This window comes from Anoplophora glabripennis, unplaced genomic scaffold (assembly GCF_000390285.2).
Source record: "Anoplophora glabripennis isolate ALB-LARVAE unplaced genomic scaffold, Agla_2.0 scaffold395, whole genome shotgun sequence".
In the NCBI taxonomy this organism is placed as follows: Eukaryota; Metazoa; Arthropoda; class Insecta; order Coleoptera; family Cerambycidae; genus Anoplophora; species Anoplophora glabripennis.
In genome coordinates, this window is record NW_019416558.1 from 15,703 (window position 1) to 36,364 (window position 20,662).

General features: G+C 32.9%; 2 protein-coding genes across 2 annotated transcripts; both read right to left on the bottom strand.

Annotated features, from left to right (window-relative positions):
• Positions 1–1,095: 1,095 nt before the first annotated feature.
• LOC108909720 lies at positions 1,096–6,506 on the bottom strand. The gene is made up of 8 exons (XM_018714129.2): positions 6,362–6,506; positions 6,170–6,266; positions 4,205–4,337; positions 3,945–4,124; positions 2,821–3,055; positions 2,277–2,469; positions 1,920–1,997; positions 1,096–1,866 (listed from the first exon to the last, which is right to left on the bottom strand). The coding sequence occupies exons 1-8, from the start codon at positions 6,488–6,490 to the stop codon at positions 1,772–1,774; spliced, it is 1,140 nt and encodes a 379-aa protein (XP_018569645.1). The 5' UTR covers positions 6,491–6,506; the 3' UTR covers positions 1,096–1,771.
• A 2,062-nt stretch (positions 6,507–8,568) lies between these two features.
• Positions 8,569–19,370, bottom strand: LOC108909722. The gene is made up of 8 exons (XM_018714131.1): positions 19,250–19,370; positions 19,064–19,154; positions 12,891–13,020; positions 12,631–12,810; positions 11,013–11,247; positions 10,460–10,652; positions 9,990–10,067; positions 8,569–9,940 (listed from the first exon to the last, which is right to left on the bottom strand). The coding sequence occupies exons 1-8, from the start codon at positions 19,295–19,297 to the stop codon at positions 9,846–9,848; spliced, it is 1,050 nt and encodes a 349-aa protein (XP_018569647.1). The 5' UTR covers positions 19,298–19,370; the 3' UTR covers positions 8,569–9,845.
• Positions 19,371–20,662: the final 1,292 nt, after the last annotated feature.

Here is a 20,662-nt window from a genome sequence, read left to right on the forward strand (position 1 = left end):
TAGCATCCGCAAAATATACATGGTGTATCTAAATAACACCAAAAAAATGTAATGGGCGATTCTCTGATGAAAATAGTCTGGTATAAAATTTTTAGAAAAACTACCCTGAAAAGTTAAGCCCCTCCAAAAAAAAATTGTTTTTCTTTTTTATCTTCCATGTATATCAAGCTTAACAAACCAAACTTGGTGAAGATTATCTTTCAAAAATGCTACTTTTTGAAATTTTTTTAACCCTGAAATATTTTTGTTGAATAATCAACCCCTACGACATTTTTTCTTATAATTTTTTTTCAATAAATTTATTTCCTTTTAAAAATATGTTTAAAAAGACCCATTCATTTACTAACTTTTTGATCTCTTTAAGGATTTACGAGAAAAAAAAATAAACGTATTGCAATGCATTTTTAAAAAGATGAGCTGTTTAACGCCAGTGTATTTTGCCGAAAGATCTAGTGGCCTGTTCTTTACATTGGAATCCATAAAATAGAAACAAATGTCAATGTCATTTATTGTTACTGTTTCTTACTCTTTCACAAATTTTATGATTTTGTGTAGAAAGTATTAGGTGATAAACCGAAAATACGATTAACTTTTCAGGGGTTTTTTCAAAAATTTTTATACTAAAGACCCCTATTAATTTTAGCATCTGCGGCACGTGACCAAAGTAGGCGTCGCTTGGATCTTGTAGGTAAAACAAAGAAAATTCATAATCATAACATAACCTCAAACTTATTTATTTCTCGTTACAAAAACGTTGTGTTCTGATATCCGGTAATAGTTTGCAAGTTGTTATATTTTCTTATTATTTTGTGATTACAATAATGTAAACGTGTATATAAATAAATCGTGTATAGTGATTATATTACTATACGTTAGACACTGAAAGTGCTAATGGTATAAAGATAAAATTAGTGTATTCGGAGTACATATTAAATCTAGCAGAATGTAGTGGCAATGAAGATTTTCCTAAACGGTCAGTCCTTTTTAAATTATTTAGCCAAGCTTTTTATCTCTCAGATGCTAACTTGTTAAATTGTTTCTTATTGTCGAATTCGGAAAGAATTCTAAAAAAGCAGTTCAGTTTCTGAATTCGTCGAATTCAGTTCACTTCAGTTCTTGAATTTGGTCAGTTCAGTTCCGTACATTCCCTAGCAGTTGCAATTTAATTCAGTTTTGAATCCAGTTAGTTTTGAGTTTAGTGCCTTCGAGTCAAATAAGTAATACATTTTGATTTTCCTATGGTTACCTACCTCTCGACCTTTCTGGATAGAAAGGGACAAACGTGAAATAAAAATAAATGTCTCGTTCCATGGAGAGAAACAAGTCGAACTTCACATCCAAACAAGACCACTCCCGGATTCTGAACATGGCGCCCAACGTGGGGCCACATCAGACAACCACTCCTGGATCCCGAACATTGTTACATATAAACTTTTACTACTTTATTAAAATCATATATTATATTTTGAGGAGGTATACTTACCTAAATGCAAATTTTCTTGTAGAAAGTTCAAAAAACACCATTTTAATTGTTGCAAATTTATTAATACATGAAATGCTTGTTTACATTTTTGAGTATACAACTATATTATTTCATTTTAAATATAAATACTAGCCAAGTAATCACTTTTCAGTGACAATATAGCTACCAAATGCGATGAATTTAAATGCATTTAAATCTAAATTAAGTATTTTTTTTTTCTTTTAAGTTAGAGGAATACAAGGAAAGCTTGTGTTAGTTTAGCGAATATTTTCACCACATATAAATGTATTACTTTTTCTCAAATTTTTGCTCGTCCACTGCCAGTTTTGTAGAAATGTGAAAATGATCAGAATGGACAGACGGTAATCCAGCTGCGTGCATGCCTTGAAAAATTTGAAAAAGTAATTTTTTTTGTTACGTTTCTTTGTCCACTTACCTGAACTGTCCATTATCATGTAGTCGTAAGTTGCAGCCTGATCTGGTCCCACGTAGTACCTGCTTGTCTTGGGTATATCTAAAAATCCAACAAATGAATATTAAAAAACAAATATTTTGTTTCTATTAGTAGCCGTTTCGTGATTTTCTTCAATTTAATTGATTTTATTTTGTACCGAGTGTAAATAGGTTTTATTTTGATAATAATTTTGGGAGACACAATGAGAATAATTTTTTTTGTAATACAGGATGTTTTTTTTTATTTATTTTCACTTCTATTATTCCCGAAGTTATCAAAATAAAATCAGTTACACTCTCTATAGCAGTATAATGGAAAAAAAATTGGACTTTCAATTACCATGAAACTCCATTATTTGGAACGATGGCGAATCAACATCAATTATTTCAATGAATCTTTTATAATCGACTTTGTCGTCTACAATAACACCCAGGATCCTCATAAGGGATTCGATGTCTTCCTTAGGGAAAGTGAGTTTGTGACACATACACAGTTCGAAAAACGTGTCTACTGGCAACCATCCGGTTTCCTCCTACAAAAAATTCTCGTCGAATGCTATTTCTATACAGGCTGAGTCAGGACGAACCCCCAAATTCTAGGAGTGTATTCTACACTTAATAATAATAAAAAAAACTCAAATTCTTATTATTTTTTTCAACTTAAGCATAACAAAATTTATAAACAATTAAATTAATAGCCAGTATACAACATTTTTGTCACCGTTTTATTAATTTAAGACACCGTCGTTGTGTTACGGCGTTTAACTTCAAAACAAATAAAAATCGGAAAAGACTCGAGCTTTTAAACTATTTCTTCGCGTCGAATGTACACCTAGAGCTTGAAACGTTTCTCCCGTCTCACCCTGCATATTCAAAAATTTTACTTTGTCAAAATGCTGGGCTTTGTCACAGAAATCGTTGAATTGAAAATCCTCATCGCTTCTGTGCTTCAACGACAATTTTAAATCGTTCAAGGACCCTAGCCACTTGTAGAAGTCTCGTTTAAACAAACATGAAGACTGATTCGAGTCAGTTATCAAATCGGAAGTGCCGTTGGATGACTTAGGCTTTACTCTTCCGAAACTGTGACCCCTTGGGACACAGTCTAAGTTGCAATTACTGAAAATATTAATAGATGAATGGAAGTTTCGTTAATTTATCTGATTTATTTTGTATATTTCTTAATTTTTATGTTTTTAATTCCAGTTCGTTTTATTTATTTGAAATATACAGCATTTCAGGATTAACTGGAAAAACTTCCTATGAAGAAAAGTCTGAAAATTTTGAGTTACAAGCTGTTGAAATAAACAGTTAAATCTACTTTGTTTTTCTTCTTCTTTTGCTTCCTTTTTGAGTAGTTTTAAACCAGAAACAGTTATATAGATGCAGGGTGTTGAAATTTAAAAAATATTTACCATTTTTTAAATATTTGAAGGCGGTTCATGTATAATGATGAAACTTGTGCTAATTATTATTTTGATTAAAGATAGAAAAAAAGGCTCTTCGTTGGAATGACCTTTAAATGTTATTTCAAGGACAAAATATTTTAAATTACATAGCTGAATATCTCGTCATGGGAGCCACCAATCCGAAAATAACCCTTTCAAAAGTTGTTGGTTTCGGAGGGGGATACCGGATGGTGACCTTCAATTTGACCTTGACGAAGAAGAGGATCTAAACGTAAAATTTTGCGCTCTCCAAATCTGGGGTCAAAAATAGAGGTTCCTATTTAAAAATTGATAGATTCAAATGGCCTTGAAGGATATTGTCAAAGTCAAATTGAAGGTCACCAATCGATATCGCCCAACCAGTATTAATTAAAAAAATTATTATTCAAGTTTCACTGTTCTATATCAAACATCATTAGAGATATTTAAGACATCTTAATTTATTTCAAATCTCAACCCCTAGTACAAAAAAGACAAGAGCATTTCTGGACATTCCTTCGTAGTACTTTTTTCTTATTTTTATGTTTAGCGATTAATTCTGAAACACGCTGTATACTTACGGAGCTAAGACCTCTCCCAGTTGTGATTTTGTTCGTTTGTTGAAATTCGCTTGGATCTGATCGGAGGAAATTATGGGTTCGTGGCTGTGCCACTCGCAGGCACACCTCACCCATATGCCTCTTGCATCGTATTGTGTTTTACCTTCAAATTTCTGAGCAGGATCAAAGTGATCATCGTACCTGGAAAAAGTTCCCTCTAAGGTCAGTTAAAGATATTTATTTAACAGAAAATGTTTAACGTTGTTCTAGGCGGTACTTACCCTCTGGTCATCCTCTCAGATGGGTTAAAGTCATCGTGAGTCTTCTTATACCTTTCATGTGTAGCACGCTTGTCCCAAATCACTTTATATGGAGGTTTTGAATTGGTAGACACCAATTCTTGAGTTGTCGGCTCTGAAAATCACGTGTGTAAAAAAAATTGTGAAATATTGGTAAGTTTGAAAAATTTCCCAGGTTCAGGTCTGTCTACAAGATGTTACAAATTCGCTTCTCACTACAAGGATCTCTGAAATGGTAAGAGATACGACGTAGCTTAAATGGGGCCAAAGTTGCGTAATCAGGGGACTAACATTATGCCTCTAAAAAATCAAGGCTAACATGATTAGTTTTCGAAATATTGGAAAAAAACAGAAATTTTGGAAATCCGTTTTTGTTTCATTTTAGCCTTGTTTGAGGTATTATTGAAAAAAGAACAACACCTTCTCATGGCCCCTTTTTGCCCTTTATCGAATGGCATAATCAATTTTCATATGTAACGTTTCGTCTCTCCAGGACCATCATCAACTTAATTTTTTTAAATACGACCCTAGAAATTTTATTACATTTTTTGCAAGCCTTCATGACCCCCAATATTGTACTGCCTCAGCCCGAACCAGATTCAGACGTTTTGTTTCGAAAAATTCATCTTCAGTGTATTCGTTCCAAATTTATCTAAATTTTTTATTTAGATTTCTTTGTTTATTATCGCACACTGTAAGTGTCAACCCCAACTGAATATTATTCTTTAAAAAATTCAGTAAATGTTCAAAAACATTTTCGTTTTAGCAAAGGTTAAAAATGAAGATCGGTGTAATATTATCGGAAATATTATTGGAATTTATTATATCTGTAACTGCAACTGTGAAAGAGCATGTCAGATGTATTTGTATGAATATCCTGAAAAAAATAGATCGGAATTTGTTTGAATTTTGAGCACTCGAGAAGCCTAGAAATAACTATGGACACGGGAATAAAACTCTAATAATGTTTTATTTTAATGCGTGGTGGTAATAGTTTAAATAACTAGATGGATTTCACAGGGTCTAACGACACTTACAGTGTACGATAATTCAATAAACAAAGAAATCTAAATAAAAAATTTAGATAAATTTGGAACGAATACACTGAAGATGAATTTTTCGAGACAAAACGTCTGAATCTGGTTCGGGCTGAGGCAGTACAGTATTGGGGGTCATGAAGGCTTGCAAAAAATGTAATAAAATTTCTAGGGTCGTATTTAAAAAAATGAAGTTGTTGATGGTCCTGGAGACGAAACGTTAATTATAAAAATTGATATTCAATAGAGGGCAAAAAGTGGTCATGAGAAAGTGTTCTTCTTTTTTCAATATCACCTCAAATAAGGCTGAAATTAAACAAAAACGGATTTCCAAAATTTCGTTTTTTTCAAATATTTCGAAAACTACATGTTAGCCTGGATTTTTTAGAGGCATAATGTTGGCCCCCTGATTACGCAACTTTGCCCCCATTTAAGCTACTTTGTACCTCTTACCGTTTCCAAGATCCCTGTAGCGAGAAGATCTAATATCTTGATAATTATTTACTATACCGTAACCCCTCCGAATCGTCACAAAAATTTTCCTACCTCCCCTATTTTTGATGGTGCTGAACACGAAGCTGAAGTTATTTTTGTGCGGTCGAACCTAGTTTTCGAGAAAAATTTTTTCACACAACACTACGGACAAATCTGTATATTTTACGTAGCTTTCCGAACATCTATAATGAACAATCAACATTGTTTAAGAAACAAATTTTCGCAAATTTTCAGTAATAAATATGTATTTAATACATTTATATTCGAATTCAGTCGATTTTTATCTTTAATTAACAAATACGTGCTATTGTTTTTTCGACATACCCAGTAAAAAAAATCGAATAGCACACCTGCGAGATATAAACAAAAAAATTTGACTATATCATGAAAAAATTAACTTTGTCCCGAGGCTTACCGACTTCCTTTTCCCAGAAACTTTCATGTGCAGTAACTTGTAAATCGTCAAAACTGGATGATACAGTGTCCTCGTCTACTCCTGAAGACTTCCCCGCCTTGAAAGTACAAAATTATCAGAACTTTATAAATCAAACGATACGTACAGGTTGTATTATTGGTGATATAATATTATAATTCACTAGATACATACAGCTTGTATTATAGGTGATCTGTCGATAAATTTTCCTTTATTCGCCATTCTTATAAAATCACTATAAATGGAATGAACTGGAATTATTAACTTGACAGGGCCAACCCATAGATTACATGGGCCAAACATAGACCACCCAAATATATATACTTTTTTCAAGTTTGTAACGCGTTCTTACAATTTGAATTTGCCGCGTTGTTTAGTTACCTATGAAAGTTGTATTTTTCAAACCTTTGAAAATATTTAGTAATCATCATAACGAGTTAGAATAATATTGAAAATGAAATGAAACGTGAAATGTTTTTGTTTATTTGACAATATTAATTTAAATTTTCAAGTAAAACGAAAAAGTAGGGAGTTTCATTTAGGTGGTGGCAGTTTCGTTTCGCTACTTTATTTGTGCTTTTATGTTGGTAGACCGTTATCATCGTTCAGGCATAGACCTTGACCTTGTGGTTTATTACGTATTAGCCTTGTTTTTGTTTATGATTATTAAAAGTAAATAAGTATGACTAAAGTTACTCATATGGGTACGTAAACAAAAGTATTATTATGTCTATGGGGCGGGGCTGATGCTTGACCCACTCCCTGTGCCACTCCTACACATTTTGACGTTTACTTTGTAGGACCCCAAGCATATTTATAATACATGTATTATTATAATGCGTCACAAACCAACATAAGTACAGCGTTTTGAGATACAGACGTACAGGCTGATTCAAAATTCAGTACCTACCTACCAATAATTTAGGGGAATATTTTTGAGGTCAAAATAAGACTTGTTTACTATAAATGTGGGTTGTGGGTCCACAGATGCTTAGTTCTTCATATATAGGGAGTTAAAGTTTGTTCGATTTTTTAGGAATAATTTTCAGATTTGGCATAAAATTTGGCGTACCTACAGAGGTTTTCTAGGATGCTAAATATAAATATGTCATTGCTAATGGCGATGCTTGTAGAGGGTGCCACCTATAAGGGTATGCTTGAATTAAATTGGACCTAACATTTTTGCTACCCTGTACATTGACGTTTTATATTAGTGCGTTTATTCCCTAATCAATTTTGAGGGTTGCTTTCGCTGTACAGCAAAAATAAAACGCTCTCTCAACGGTAACAATGAAGTATTTTTATTGAAAACAACGTTTGTGAAAAGGAATACGTGTTGCTGGGACGAGTGTTCGCTGGAGAATCGGTCTTGGTGTGGAGTCGCTAGAAGTACCTGGTCCTTTGCGCCAATCTGCCGTCGACCTTTTCTATTGGAACCCTGTTGCGTCCCCGGTGGCATGGCGTCAGGATGGCGCTATTGACGTACTTAAAAATGGATATACTTCGTTGAAATCTTTCAAACCAACCATTTGGTTGGTTGGTTTGGTTGGGCTGATGAACAGTTAAATACCTATCATATTTTCAAATTTTATTAACTATTTAGGTACGGTGAAAAATTTTAAAATTTATTTTGGACTCACATTTACAGGAAAAAAGTGTTATTTTCTTCAAAAATATGAGATTTTTTTTATAGAAAAGTGTAGGTTTTGCGGTCAGAAAATGTATCACACACGTAACCACCAACAACGTACAGCGTTTTGAGATATAGACATATACAGCGTGTTGCAAAATGTTGTTCAGAGAATTCTAGAGCAGTTTCACATCCAAAAATATGAAAAAAATTCCTATAAACGTAGGTCGGCAAATGCTTCCTTTTCGAAATAGTGTTAAAAGAAAATAAAAAATGTTTTAATTTCTAAATTAAATGACCTAAATGTAAACGATTTCCAATGAAAAATGTAGAAATTAACAATAAAAAACTATTTATTTTTGTTTTTGACACCCTGTATTTCGAAAATGAACATTTGAGGACCTATGTTTATAGGAATTTTTTTTATTTTTGGTTGTAGAATCGACTCTAGAATTCTCTGAACAACATTTTGCAACACCCTGTATACGATTTTTTGCGTTTTTTGACCAAAAACTGCCAATATCTCAATTAAGATGCATTTTTTCGAAAAAAGTTTCAAATAAAAGTTGTTCAAAATTAAATTTCCTACAAACTTGCTCCTATGAAAAATTTCGATTTTCTCAATAGTTTTCCCATATTCTTTTAAAATGAAGTACAGATGTGAAAATTAATGTTTTGGAGCCAAAACAATTATCAATTTATTTAAAACGTAGCTTTTATTGTAGAAAGTTATTTAAAAAAAAAATACGACTTTAATTGTTGCAGATTTATTAATATACGAATTGTGCGTTTACATTTTTGTGATTACAACTACATTTTCATTTTAAAACATAAATGCTAGCAAAGCAATAACTTTTCAATGACAATGTAGGCTGCCAAATTAAACAAAAAATGCCATTAATTTAAATGCATTTAAATTTAAATATTTTTTTAGTAACAAATAAATTTTATTTCCCAGTTAGGGGAATACTATGAAAGCTTGTGAATGTATGAGCTGTAAGCGAATATTCTGATATAAATGTATTTTTTTTTGATGCGGGATAGAAAAAAATTATTATTATTAGGTCGTTTGAAGACTTAATCGCTAATGGATAAAAATATTTTTTAAAATATCAAATTTTTTTTAACATATTTCTAACTAGTAGATGTTCATCTTTAATAACAAAGTTAAAAACAATAGATTCAACTTGAGTAGAAATAAAAAGGAAGATAATATTCAATCAGCGCGTGACGATGGACCGACTCACGTGGAAAACGCACATCGCGGAAACAGTGGCGCAAGCAAGGACCACCAGGGCTAAGCTCTATCCTTTACTCAAGGGGAGCAACACCCTAAGTTTAAAGAATAAGTGGACGCTAATCATCACGGTAGTACTTCAACCGCAGCTAACCCACGCCTCCGCGGCATCCAGTTCAGTTTTGACTTTAATGCCTTCGAGTCAAATAAGCAATACGTTTTTCTTTTACATTTTGATTTTGCTGTTGTTACCTCTCAGGTAACTTTCTGAATAGAAAGGGACAAACGTGAAATAAAAATAAATGTCTCGTTCCGCGGAGAGAAACAAGAAGACGAACTTCACATTCAAGCAAGACCACTCCCGGATTCTGAACATGGCGCCCAACGTGGGGCCACATCAGAAAACCACTCCCGCATCCTGAACATTGTTACATATAAACTTTTACTACTTTATTAAAATCATATATATTATATTTTGAGGAGGCATACTTTCCTATAAATGCAAATTTTCTTCTAGAAATAAGTTATCTAAAAACACCATTGTAATTGTTGCAGATTTATTAATACATGAAATGCTTGTCTACATTTTTGAGTATACAACTATATTATTTCATTTTAAGTATAAATACTGGTCAAGCAATCACTTTTCAGTGACAATGTGGCTACCTAATGCCATTAATTTAAATGCATTTAAATCTATATTAAATATTTTTTTATTTTACTTTCAAGTTAGAGGAATACAAGGAAAGCTTGTGTTAGTTTAGCGAATATTTTCACCACATATAAATGTATTACTTTTTCTCAAATTTTTGCTCGTCCACTGCCAGTTTTGTAGAGATGAGAAAATGATCAGAACGGACGGACGGTAATCCAGCTGCGTACATGCCTTGAAAAATTTGAATAAGGAATTTTTTTTGTTACGTTTGTTCACTTACCTGAACTGTCCATTATCATGTAGTCGCAAGTTGCAGCCTGATCTGGTCCCACGTAGTACCTGCTTGTCTTGGGTATATCTAAAAATCCAACAAATGAATATTAAAAACAAATATTTTGTTTCTATTAGTAGCCGTTACATCATTTTCTTCAATTTAATTGTTTTTATTTTATACAGGGTGTAAAAGTTTTTATTTTGATAATAATTTCGGGAGACAATGAAAATATTTTTTATTTGTTATACAGGGTGTTTTTTTTAAGTTCATGTCATAACTTCAGGATGTTGTTCCTTGGATTTTTACATCCGACAATATCCAACTTAAAAAATATCCTGTGTATGTCAAACTATATTATTTGATAATCTACATTCGCATACGGTCAATCTATTTTCACTTGTTCTATCGTTATCGAAATAAAATCAGTTACACTCTCTATAACTGTATAATGGAAAAGAAATTGGACTTTCAATTACCATGAAACTCCATTATTTGGAACGATGGCGAATCGACATCAATTATTTCAATGAATCTTTTATAATCGACTTTGTCGTCTACAATAACACCCAGGATCCTCATAAGGGATTCAATGTCTTCCTTAGGGAAAGTGAGTTTGTGACACATACACAGTTCGAAAAACGTGTCTACTGGCAACCACCCTGTTTGGTTCTAGAAAAAATTCTCGTCAAATGCTATTTCTATACTGGCCGAGTCAGGAGGAATCCCCCAAATTCTAGGAGCGTATTCTACACTTAATAATTAAAAAAACTCAAATGTTATCTAATTCTTATTCTTATTAGTTTTTTCAACTTAAGCATAACAAAATTTATAAACAATTAAATTAATAGCGAGTATACAATATTTTTGCTACCGTTTTATTAATTTAAGATACTGTAATTTTGTTACATTTGATTTGAAAACAAATAAAAATCGGAAGACTTGAGCTTTTAAACTATTTTTTCATGTGGAATGTACACCTAGAGCTTGAAGCGTTTCTCCCGCCTCACCCTGTATATTAAAAAATTTTACTTTGTCAAAATGCTGGGCTTTGTCACAGAAATCGTTGAATTGAAAATCCTCATCGCTTCTATGCTGCAACAACAATTTTAAATCGTTCAAGGACCCTAGCCACTTGTAGAAGTCTTGTTTAAACAAACATGAAGACTGATTCGAGTCAGTTATCAAATCGGAAGTGCCGTCAGATGACTTAGGCTTTACTCTTCCGAAACTGTGACCCTTTGGGACACAGTCTAAGTTGTCATTACTGAAAATATTAATAGATGAATGGTGGTTTCCTTAATTTCAGTCTGATTTATTTTGTATATTTCTTAATTTTTATGTTTTTAATTCCATTTTATTTATTCGAAATATACAGCATTTCAGGATTAAACTGGCCAACCTTAAAATTCCAATGAAGAAATGTCCGAAAATTTTGAGTTACAAGGTGTTGAAATCAACAGTTAAATTTTCTTTATTGTTTTCTTCTGCTTCTGCTTCCTTTTTGAGTAATTTTAAATCAGAAACAGTTATATAGATGCAGGGTGTTAAAATTTAAAAAATATTATTATTTTTAGAATCTTTGAAGGTGGTTCATGTAGAATGATGAAATTTTTACTTTGTAAGAGATCATTTTCTCTTTCCGAATCCGGGGTCAAAAATAGAGATTCCTATTTAAAAATTGATAGATTTGACCTTCAAATGGCCTTGAAGGTTATGGTCAAGGTCAAACTGAAGGTCACCAACCGATATCCTCCCAACCATTATAGCTACAAGACATCATTCTGCATCAAATGTTTTCAGGGATATTTTAGAAACTTTGCATTTGAAAATATTTATTTAATTTGCTCTGAAGGTGTGTGTACATGTCATCAACATTCAAAATTAATGAAAAGACTTTAAAATCATCAGCATATATTCTTTTATTACAATTAAGATACATTGTAATGTTAATAAAAATGGAAAACAGAAGAGGACCCAGATTAAAGCCCTGGGGTACTACTCCAGAAGTAATAAGACACAGACTATATTCAAATCCGTTATAAGTGACATACTGTAAACGACTCAACATGTATAAATTAAGGAGGTTTAGGAAATTACCATAAAAACTGAATACTTCAAGTTTTTGGAGAGTACATTGTTCCTGATCGCTAACTTTAGAAATGAACTCGATAAAATACACAAGATTCATCGATGCTGATATTTTTCCTATAAATCCATGTTGGTCCGATATTTATAAAAAATGGAAAAATACAATTGTACGACATTTCAAAGACAAAGCATCATCACAAGCCCCAGGGAAACAAAATAGTGAACGGAGGGCTCAAAAACAGGGGACTTCGAGGCTTTGAGTAATACTTAACTGCTCAACAATGCGCAATTTCAAATAGAGCAGGATTCTATGGCGTGATAATATAAATACTCCAAAGTTTAAAATAAATATTTTTTTAAATTCCACCGAGTTTTAATTAAATAAATTATTACTCAAGTTTCACTGTTCTATGTCAAACATATTCAGAGATATTTAAGATGTCATTTTTTTTTCAAATATCCTTGTATCTGAAAAATAAAAGCATTTCTGGACATTCCTTCGTAGTACTTTCTTATTTTTATGTTTAGCGATTAATTCCGAAACATGCTGTATACTTACGGAGCTAAGACCTCTCCCAGTTGTGGTTTTGTTCGTTTGTTGAAATTAGCTTGGATCTGATCGGAGGAAATAATGGGTTCGTGGCTGTGCCAGTCGCAGGCGCACCTCACCCATATGCCTCTTGCATCGTATTGTGTTTTACCTTCAAATTTCTGAGCAGGATCAAAGTGATCATCGTACCTGGAAAAAGTTCCCTCTAAGGTCAGTTGAAGGTGTTTATTTAACAGACAATTTTTAACATTATTCTTGGCGGTACTTACCCTCTGGTCATCCTCTCAGAGGGGTTAAAGTCATCGTGAGTCTTCTTATACCTTTCATGTGTAGCACGCTTGTCCCAAATCACTTTATATGGAGGTTTTGAAGAGTTTACCAATTCTTCAGTTGTGGATTCTGAAAATCATATCTGCGTAAAAAAATTGTGAAATACTGGCAAGTTTGAAAAATTTACCAAATTTGCAATTACAAAAAAAATGGACCCTTATTGATCTAATATTTTGGTAATTATTTACTATACCGTAACCGCGAATCAACTATGGAATAAGTTTAAAGAAATAATAATTGGATGTGCCAAGAAGATATGTGGAACAAGTAAAATAATAAACAAAAGGAAACAAACAGTGTGGTGGAACGAAGAAATAAAACAACAAGTTCAAAGTAAAACGGAAAAATGGAAAGTTTACTTAACAAAGAAAACTGAAGAAAGCCCGGAAGAATATAAAAGGTGAAGAAATATTGTTAAAAGCACTTAAAGAGAAAGCATGGTCGGAATTCGGAACAAAAATGGAAGAAAATTATAAAAGCAATCAAAAATTATTTTATAAAGTAATAAAAACTATGAGATGAGAGAAAGCGATAGAAATTATGGCAGTAAAAAGCGCTCCTGGACACATTTTGGCAGATGAAGTGGAAACAATACAAAGATGGAAAGAATATTTTCAAGAACTACTAGAAGGAGAAGAGATGAATCATAGACAAGAAGAAACAAACAAGAACAGAATAAATGCGAGAGAAAACGAAGTAATAACCACGGAAGAAATGACTCAAGCTTTAAGAAAACTAAAAAATGGAAACGCGCCAGGTCAAGACAAAATAACATCAGAAATGCTTAAAAATATGGGAGAAAATGCGATGAAAACGCTATTGGAAATAATAAATAAAACTTAGAATGAAGAAACGATACCAACAAACTGGGAAAGGGGATCAGAAAGATTGTAATAATTATAGAGGAATAATGTTGTTGAGTACTGGAATAAAATTATCTGAGCAAATTTAAATATAAGAGTGAAGAATATATAGAAGTGACAATGACAGAGTCCCAAAGTGGTTTTAGAAACGGTAGAAGTACGCAGGATCATAACGAGCGTTCAAATAAAAACGTGGTCGAAGTTGGCTCTGACACATTGGACGTAGGGAGTAGCTTATAGCGACCAACTTAACCTCATTTCTCAACGAGCTGTATAGCAGCTGTCAGTTTCAATAACGTTAATGACTATATAACTTTATTTTAAAGAATAATCGTGATAACAATAACAAACAATTAAAGGAGCTGCGGAAAGTGTCCCCCTCCTTGTTATAACAATAAATTAAAGCAGCTGCTGAAAGTGTCCCCCTCCTTGTTCCAAGCACTTTTCACACCTGTTCCTCAAAGAATTAAAGACATTTTCTAAGATGCTCGGGGTATTGTTAATTTCACGAATCTTGTCTATAAGTCGAGCCTGCAGATGGTTTAAATCAGGAATAGGCAGTTCAAAAATAGTGTTTTTAAGGTAAGGCCACAAAAAGAAATCACACGGCGTAATATCACATGACCTCGGTGGAAATTCATGTTCAGCATTGAGACTTATTAGTCGATTTTGGAAAACTTCCCTCAACATATTCATCGTCTCGCCTGCCGTATGTGCCCTTGCGCCATCTTGTTGAAAGTAAAAGTTTGTAATTTCGTTTTCTTCCAGCTGGTTAACAAAAGGAGCGATAATTTCTTCTCTATACCTTTGCGCAGTAAGAGTACCATTAAAAAAAATAGGTCCATAAATCCTCCTTCGATTGAGAGCACACCAAACTCCAATTTTTTGAGCGTGTAGAGGGCCCTCGACAAAAAAGTTATCTGGTTTTTCAGAAGACCACATTCTCATATTCTGTGAGTTTACGTAACCACTTAAATGAAACCAGGCTTCATCAGAAAAAAAGGTGATATTATGAAGTTCACCGTAGTTGTTTAAAAACCATTCACAAAATACAGCCCGTCGCGGAAAATCAACTTCATGAAGTTCTTGCTGACAAGTTAAACGATAGGAGAACAAACGCAAATCTTTTTTTAACACTGTGTGGCAGGTACCGACTGATACTCCCACCATTTGTGATAAAACACGTACAGAAGTTCTTGGCGCATTTTCCATTATTTGTTGGACATTTTCTTTTAATTCTTCAGTCCGCTTTTTAGGTCGGCCGCTTCCTTCTTTTCTTGTTACACTGCCCGTTTCACGAAAAACATTAACACAACGCTGAACTGCACTTTGAAAAATTTTGTACTCAACAACGCCGGGAAATTGATTTTGAAATTCTATGAAACATTCCTCAATAGAATACTTCCATATTCCATCAATCTTGCGTCCATTTCTAAAGTAGGACTCTATGATAAACACTTTTTGTTCTTGAGAAAACACCATTTTAAACGCTTTTTAAAACGAAAATATTCAAATTGATAGCGGCGATATAGCGCTTTGACAGATGACGTTTAAGTTCATTTGCTATACGCTATGCCCTACATCCAAATTTTCAGAACCAACTTGACCACGTTTTTATTTGAACGCTCGTTATATTTACCATTCAGCAAATTTTAAATAAGACAAGATTGAAGAGAGGAAATGCCTGTATGGCTTTTATAGACTTAGAAAAGGCTTTTGACAAAGTACCGAGAGCAAAGGTGTGGGACATATTAGAGAAGAAAGGAGTAAACTGAATAAAGTAATACAGAGCTTATATATAGAAGTACAACAAATTTAGTTATTTACAAAAATATGAAATTGGCAATATTTAAAACAAAGGAAGGATAAAGGAAGGACCACATCATTAAGAAATGTAATGAAAGAACAAAGAATCTATTTGTAGGGTACAGAAACTTGCAAGCAGTAAATATGTCAGAATGTGCGTATGCAGATAATGTCGTAATTATGGCTGCAAGTGAGAAAGAATTACAGAAACATATAGATGTATGGAAATAAGTATTAGGAGTAAATGAAATGAAAATAAATGCTAAGAAAACAAAAACAATGTCATTAATAGAAGAGCAACAGAAAATAAATATACAGACAGATGGAATGGAGTTGGAACAAGTACAATATTTTGATTATCTAGGAGTATTGACAGAAGGATCAGGAAAAAAGATGAAGAAATAGAAAAAAGAATAGAAAATACAATGAAAGTATATCACAGTATAAATAAAACTTTCATTAACAAGGGGGAAATATCTACAAAAACTAAAATGAATGTATATCAAGCAGTTTATAAACCAATTTTAACATATGGGTGTGAGACATGGATATTGACGAGACAACACAGAAGTAAAATTCAAGCAACAGAATTGAAGTATCTGAGGAGAGTGAGAGGAGTAACGAAAATGGATAGAATGAGAAGTGAGCAAATAAGAAAAGATTTAGGAGTACAGTCGGTATTAGAATTCATAGAACAGCGACAGCTGAGCTGGTGTGGGGACACTTACAACGAATGAATAATATCAGACAAGTGAAAGGGATATGAGAAGCTAAAATACAAGCTAAAAGAAGGCCAGGAAGATCAAGGGAAACGTGGGACAGCACAATAGTATTAGAAAATAGAGGCAGTCAAAAGGTATTTGATTATAGCCCCTCAAAAAAAATTTTTTTTAGGGGTCACTCAAGGTTTTTAAAAATTTCCAAAATCGTCTAATATTTAATTTTTTTATTTTATTTTTCCCCATTATTTTATCATTTTCTAAGTTGAAAATAATCTCGATTCTGAAAATTTCAAATCAATATTTTAATTTCTAAATGTAACTCATAATTATTTTAAATTTCAATGTAGTGTACATAAAATGTTTTCAGGCGACCTCTAAAAATAAATATCAACTAATATTTTTTTTTATTGAATTTGATGAACAAATGAATAGAAATAAATCTCAAGACACTCACAGTGCAGCAGTAAATTTTGCCTCAAGAAATTTTTTAAGTGTCGTGATTTATTTCTATTCCTTTGTTCCTCAAATTCAATAAAAAAAAATTATTAGTTCGTTGATATTTATTTTTAGAGGTCCCTCGAAAACATTTTAGGTACACTACTTTGAAAGTTAAAATAACAATGAGTGACCTTTAGAAATTAAAATATTGATTTGAAATTTTCAGAATCGAGATTTTTTTCAACCTAGAAAATAATAAAATAACGAGAAAAAAAATAAAAAAAAAATAATTCAATTTTTGACGACTGGAAATATTAAAAAATCTTGAGCGACCTCTAAAAAAAATTTTTTGAGCTGATCTTTTGAAGGGGCTCTTAAAACATGATAAACTAACATATTTTCACAAGAGACACGAAAAAAAATACATTAGTTTTTTTTGGGCCATCCTAATATATTATATACAGGCCGTTACAAATTCGCTTCTCACTACAAGGATCTTGGAAACGGTAAGAGATACGACGTAGCTTAAATGGGGCCAAAGTTGCATAATCAGGGGACCAACATTATGCCTCTAAAAAATCAAGGCTAACATGATTAGTTTTCAAAATATTTGAAAAAAATCGAAATTTTGCAAAACCGTTTTTGTTTAATTTCAGCCTTGTTTGAGGTGATATTGAAAAAAGAAGAACACTTTCTCATGGCCATTTTTCCCCTCTATCAAATGGCATAATCAATTTAATATGTAACGTTTCGTCTCTCCAGTACCATCAACAACTTCATTTTTTTAAATACGACCCTAGAAATTTTATTACATTTTTTGCAAGCCTTCATGACCCCCAATAATGTACTGCCTCAGCCCGAACCAGAGTCAGACGTTTTGTCTCGAAAAATTCATCTTCAATGTATACGTTCCACTATTTTTTATTAGATTTCTATGTTTATTGAATTATTGTACAGTCTAAGTGTCGTTAGACCCTGTGAAATCCACCTAGTTATTTAAACTATTACTATAACACGTTACAGTAAAAGATTATTAGTTTTAATCCGGTGCTCATAGTTATTTCTAGGTTTTTCGAGTGCTCAAAATTCAAATAAATTTCGATCTAATTTTTTTCAGGATGTTCATACAAATAGATATGACATGCTCTTTTACAGTTGCGGTTACAGGTATAATAAATTCGGATCATATTATACCTATTTTCATTTTCAACATTTGCCAAAACGGAAACGCTATATTATTCATTTACTGTAATTTTTTAAGGTAAAATATTCATTTGGTTGTTCATGTGCATTTTTTAAGAATTAATTTGTCATAATGAAATTAAAATTGTAATAATGCTTTAATTTTGATGCAACAACTTATCGAATTATTTATGACCTGGTGATGGAGATTAAAACTCCAATAATGTTTTATTGTAACGTGTGATGGTAATAGTTTAAATAACTAGGTGGATTTCCCAGGGTCTAACGATACTTAGAGTGTACGATAATTAGACAAACAAAGAAATCTAAATAAAAAATTTAGATACATTTAGAATGAATACACTGAAGATGAATTTTTCGAGACAAAACGTTTGACTCTGGTTCGGGCTGAGGCGGTACAGTATTGGGGGTTATGAAGGCTTGCAAAAAGTGTAATAAACTTTCTAAGGTCGTATTTAAAAAATGAAGTTGATGATGGTCCTGGAGAGACGAAACGTTACATATAAAAATTGATTATGCCATTTGAAGCTGAAATTATTTTTGTGTGGTCGAACATAGTTTTTGAGAAATAATTTTTTCAAAATTCTAATCTGCACATTTCACACAACACTACGCACAACTCTGTATATTTTATGTAGCTTTCAGAACATCTGTAATGAACAATCGACATTGTTTAAGAAACACACTTTCGTAAATTTCAAGTAAAAAAATTAGTATTTAATAAATTTATATTCGAATTCGGTGGAATTTTATATTTAATTAATAAAATCATTAGCCTAAGATTCGTCATTTTGCAACAAACGTCGTTAGAACATTCGTTTCGATTTGCGGATCTATGTTTATACAGGGTGGTCCCAGGAATCTACCCATGAATTTTGGTCCATTACTTGGAGACCACCCTGTATAATCTTTAAGTTTACTTAATCCCCTTCAAATTTGTCGACGTACTTAATTAAAACCTATTGTACTATCGTTTTTTCGATAGACCCAGACGTAAAAAAAAACGAACAGCAAACCTGCGAGATGCAAACAAAAAATTTGATTATATCATGAAAAAATTAGCTTTGTCCTGAGGCTTACCGACTTCCTTTTCCCAGAAACTTTCATGTGCAGTAACTTGTAAGTCTTCAAAAGCTGTGTCCTCGGCTGCCCCTGAAGACTGCTTCCCCGCCTTGAAAGTACAAAATTATCAAAACGTTATAAATCACATAATATATACAGCTTGTATTATAGTTGATATAATATTATAATTCACCAGATACATACAGCTTGTATTGCAGGTGATCTGTCAGTAAATTTTCCTTTATTCGCCATACTTTTAAAATCACTATAAATGGAATGGACCGGAATTATTGACTTAACAGGGCGAAGGCCAAATATATATACCTACATATTTTTTCAAGTTTGTAACTAACTCATACAATTTGAATTTGCCGCGTTGTTAAGTTACCTACGAAAGTTGTATTTTTCAAACGTTAGAAAATATTTATTAATCATCATAATAATCAAAGAATAATATTGAAAATTAAATTAAATGTTTTTGTTTATTAGATAATATTAATTTACAATTTCGAGTAAAAAAAAAATAGGGAGTTTCATTTGGTGGTAGCTCGCCACTTTATTTGTGCTTTTATGTTGGCAGACCGTTATCATCGTTCCAGCAGGTTCCAGATGCATACACCTTGACTTGTGGTTTATTGCGTATTAGCCTTGTTTATGATAATAGGTACATAAATAAGGGAATTATTAGGTCCATGGGGCGGGGTCGACGATTGACCCACTCCCTGTGCCACTCCTACACATTTTGACGTTTACTTCGTAGGGCCCCAGGGCGTCAGAGGATTCTCGAGGCATTGTGATCGACGCTCTCAGATCTGACAAATTACGTATTTATCAATATTATTTATTACATAGAATACGTTTACTACCCTATTATAAAAGTTTTAGTCATAGACATTAGTGTTGGCTAGTGAGTGTATGTTTCGAATCAGAGAGTCGACTCTTGGCTTAGATCATCTGAGTCGACTCCCAAAATATGTAAGAGTCGACTCCGATGATTCACCGACTTCCGTGTGGAGTGTCGAATCCGTTATAGTGTACAGCTGAACCACCAGGGCCGAGAGTCAGATGTGAGTCAGATTCGTTTTGCGATTTGGATCGGCGTGTAGCTGTGCCTGTGATCACTGATATTTAGTGATTTGCAAGTCGTTTGATACTGATAGGGAGTAAAGAGTGTGGGCAACAATGGCCACAATCTACAGGGAAAAACGGTAGCAAACGGTTTGCGTTTGTATTTGTAAACGTTTGAAGAGAATATATGCTTTATCGTCGCATTCATTCGCATTTTTGTATGACAACAAATTTCAGTGAAAGAACTAAGTACATAACCCTTGACTGCAGTGGAAGAACTAATTTCAATTTTAGTCGTTTCAGTAAACAAATATGTAATCGAATTATCGGTCAAGCTCAAGATCGACAAAATTCGTCAATCGGCCCAGATTCCGCTATTTCCGTCCGTTCCGAGACGGGCCACCGTGATTATGCGAATTACGAACTTAGCGATTCGATATCTACCATGGGAGTTGGGAGTCGGAAGAGTCGGCTCCCAGTTTCGACTCTCAACTTTGAAATGAGTCATTTGATTCGAAACATCAAAATGAATCGTTTTGCCCATCACTA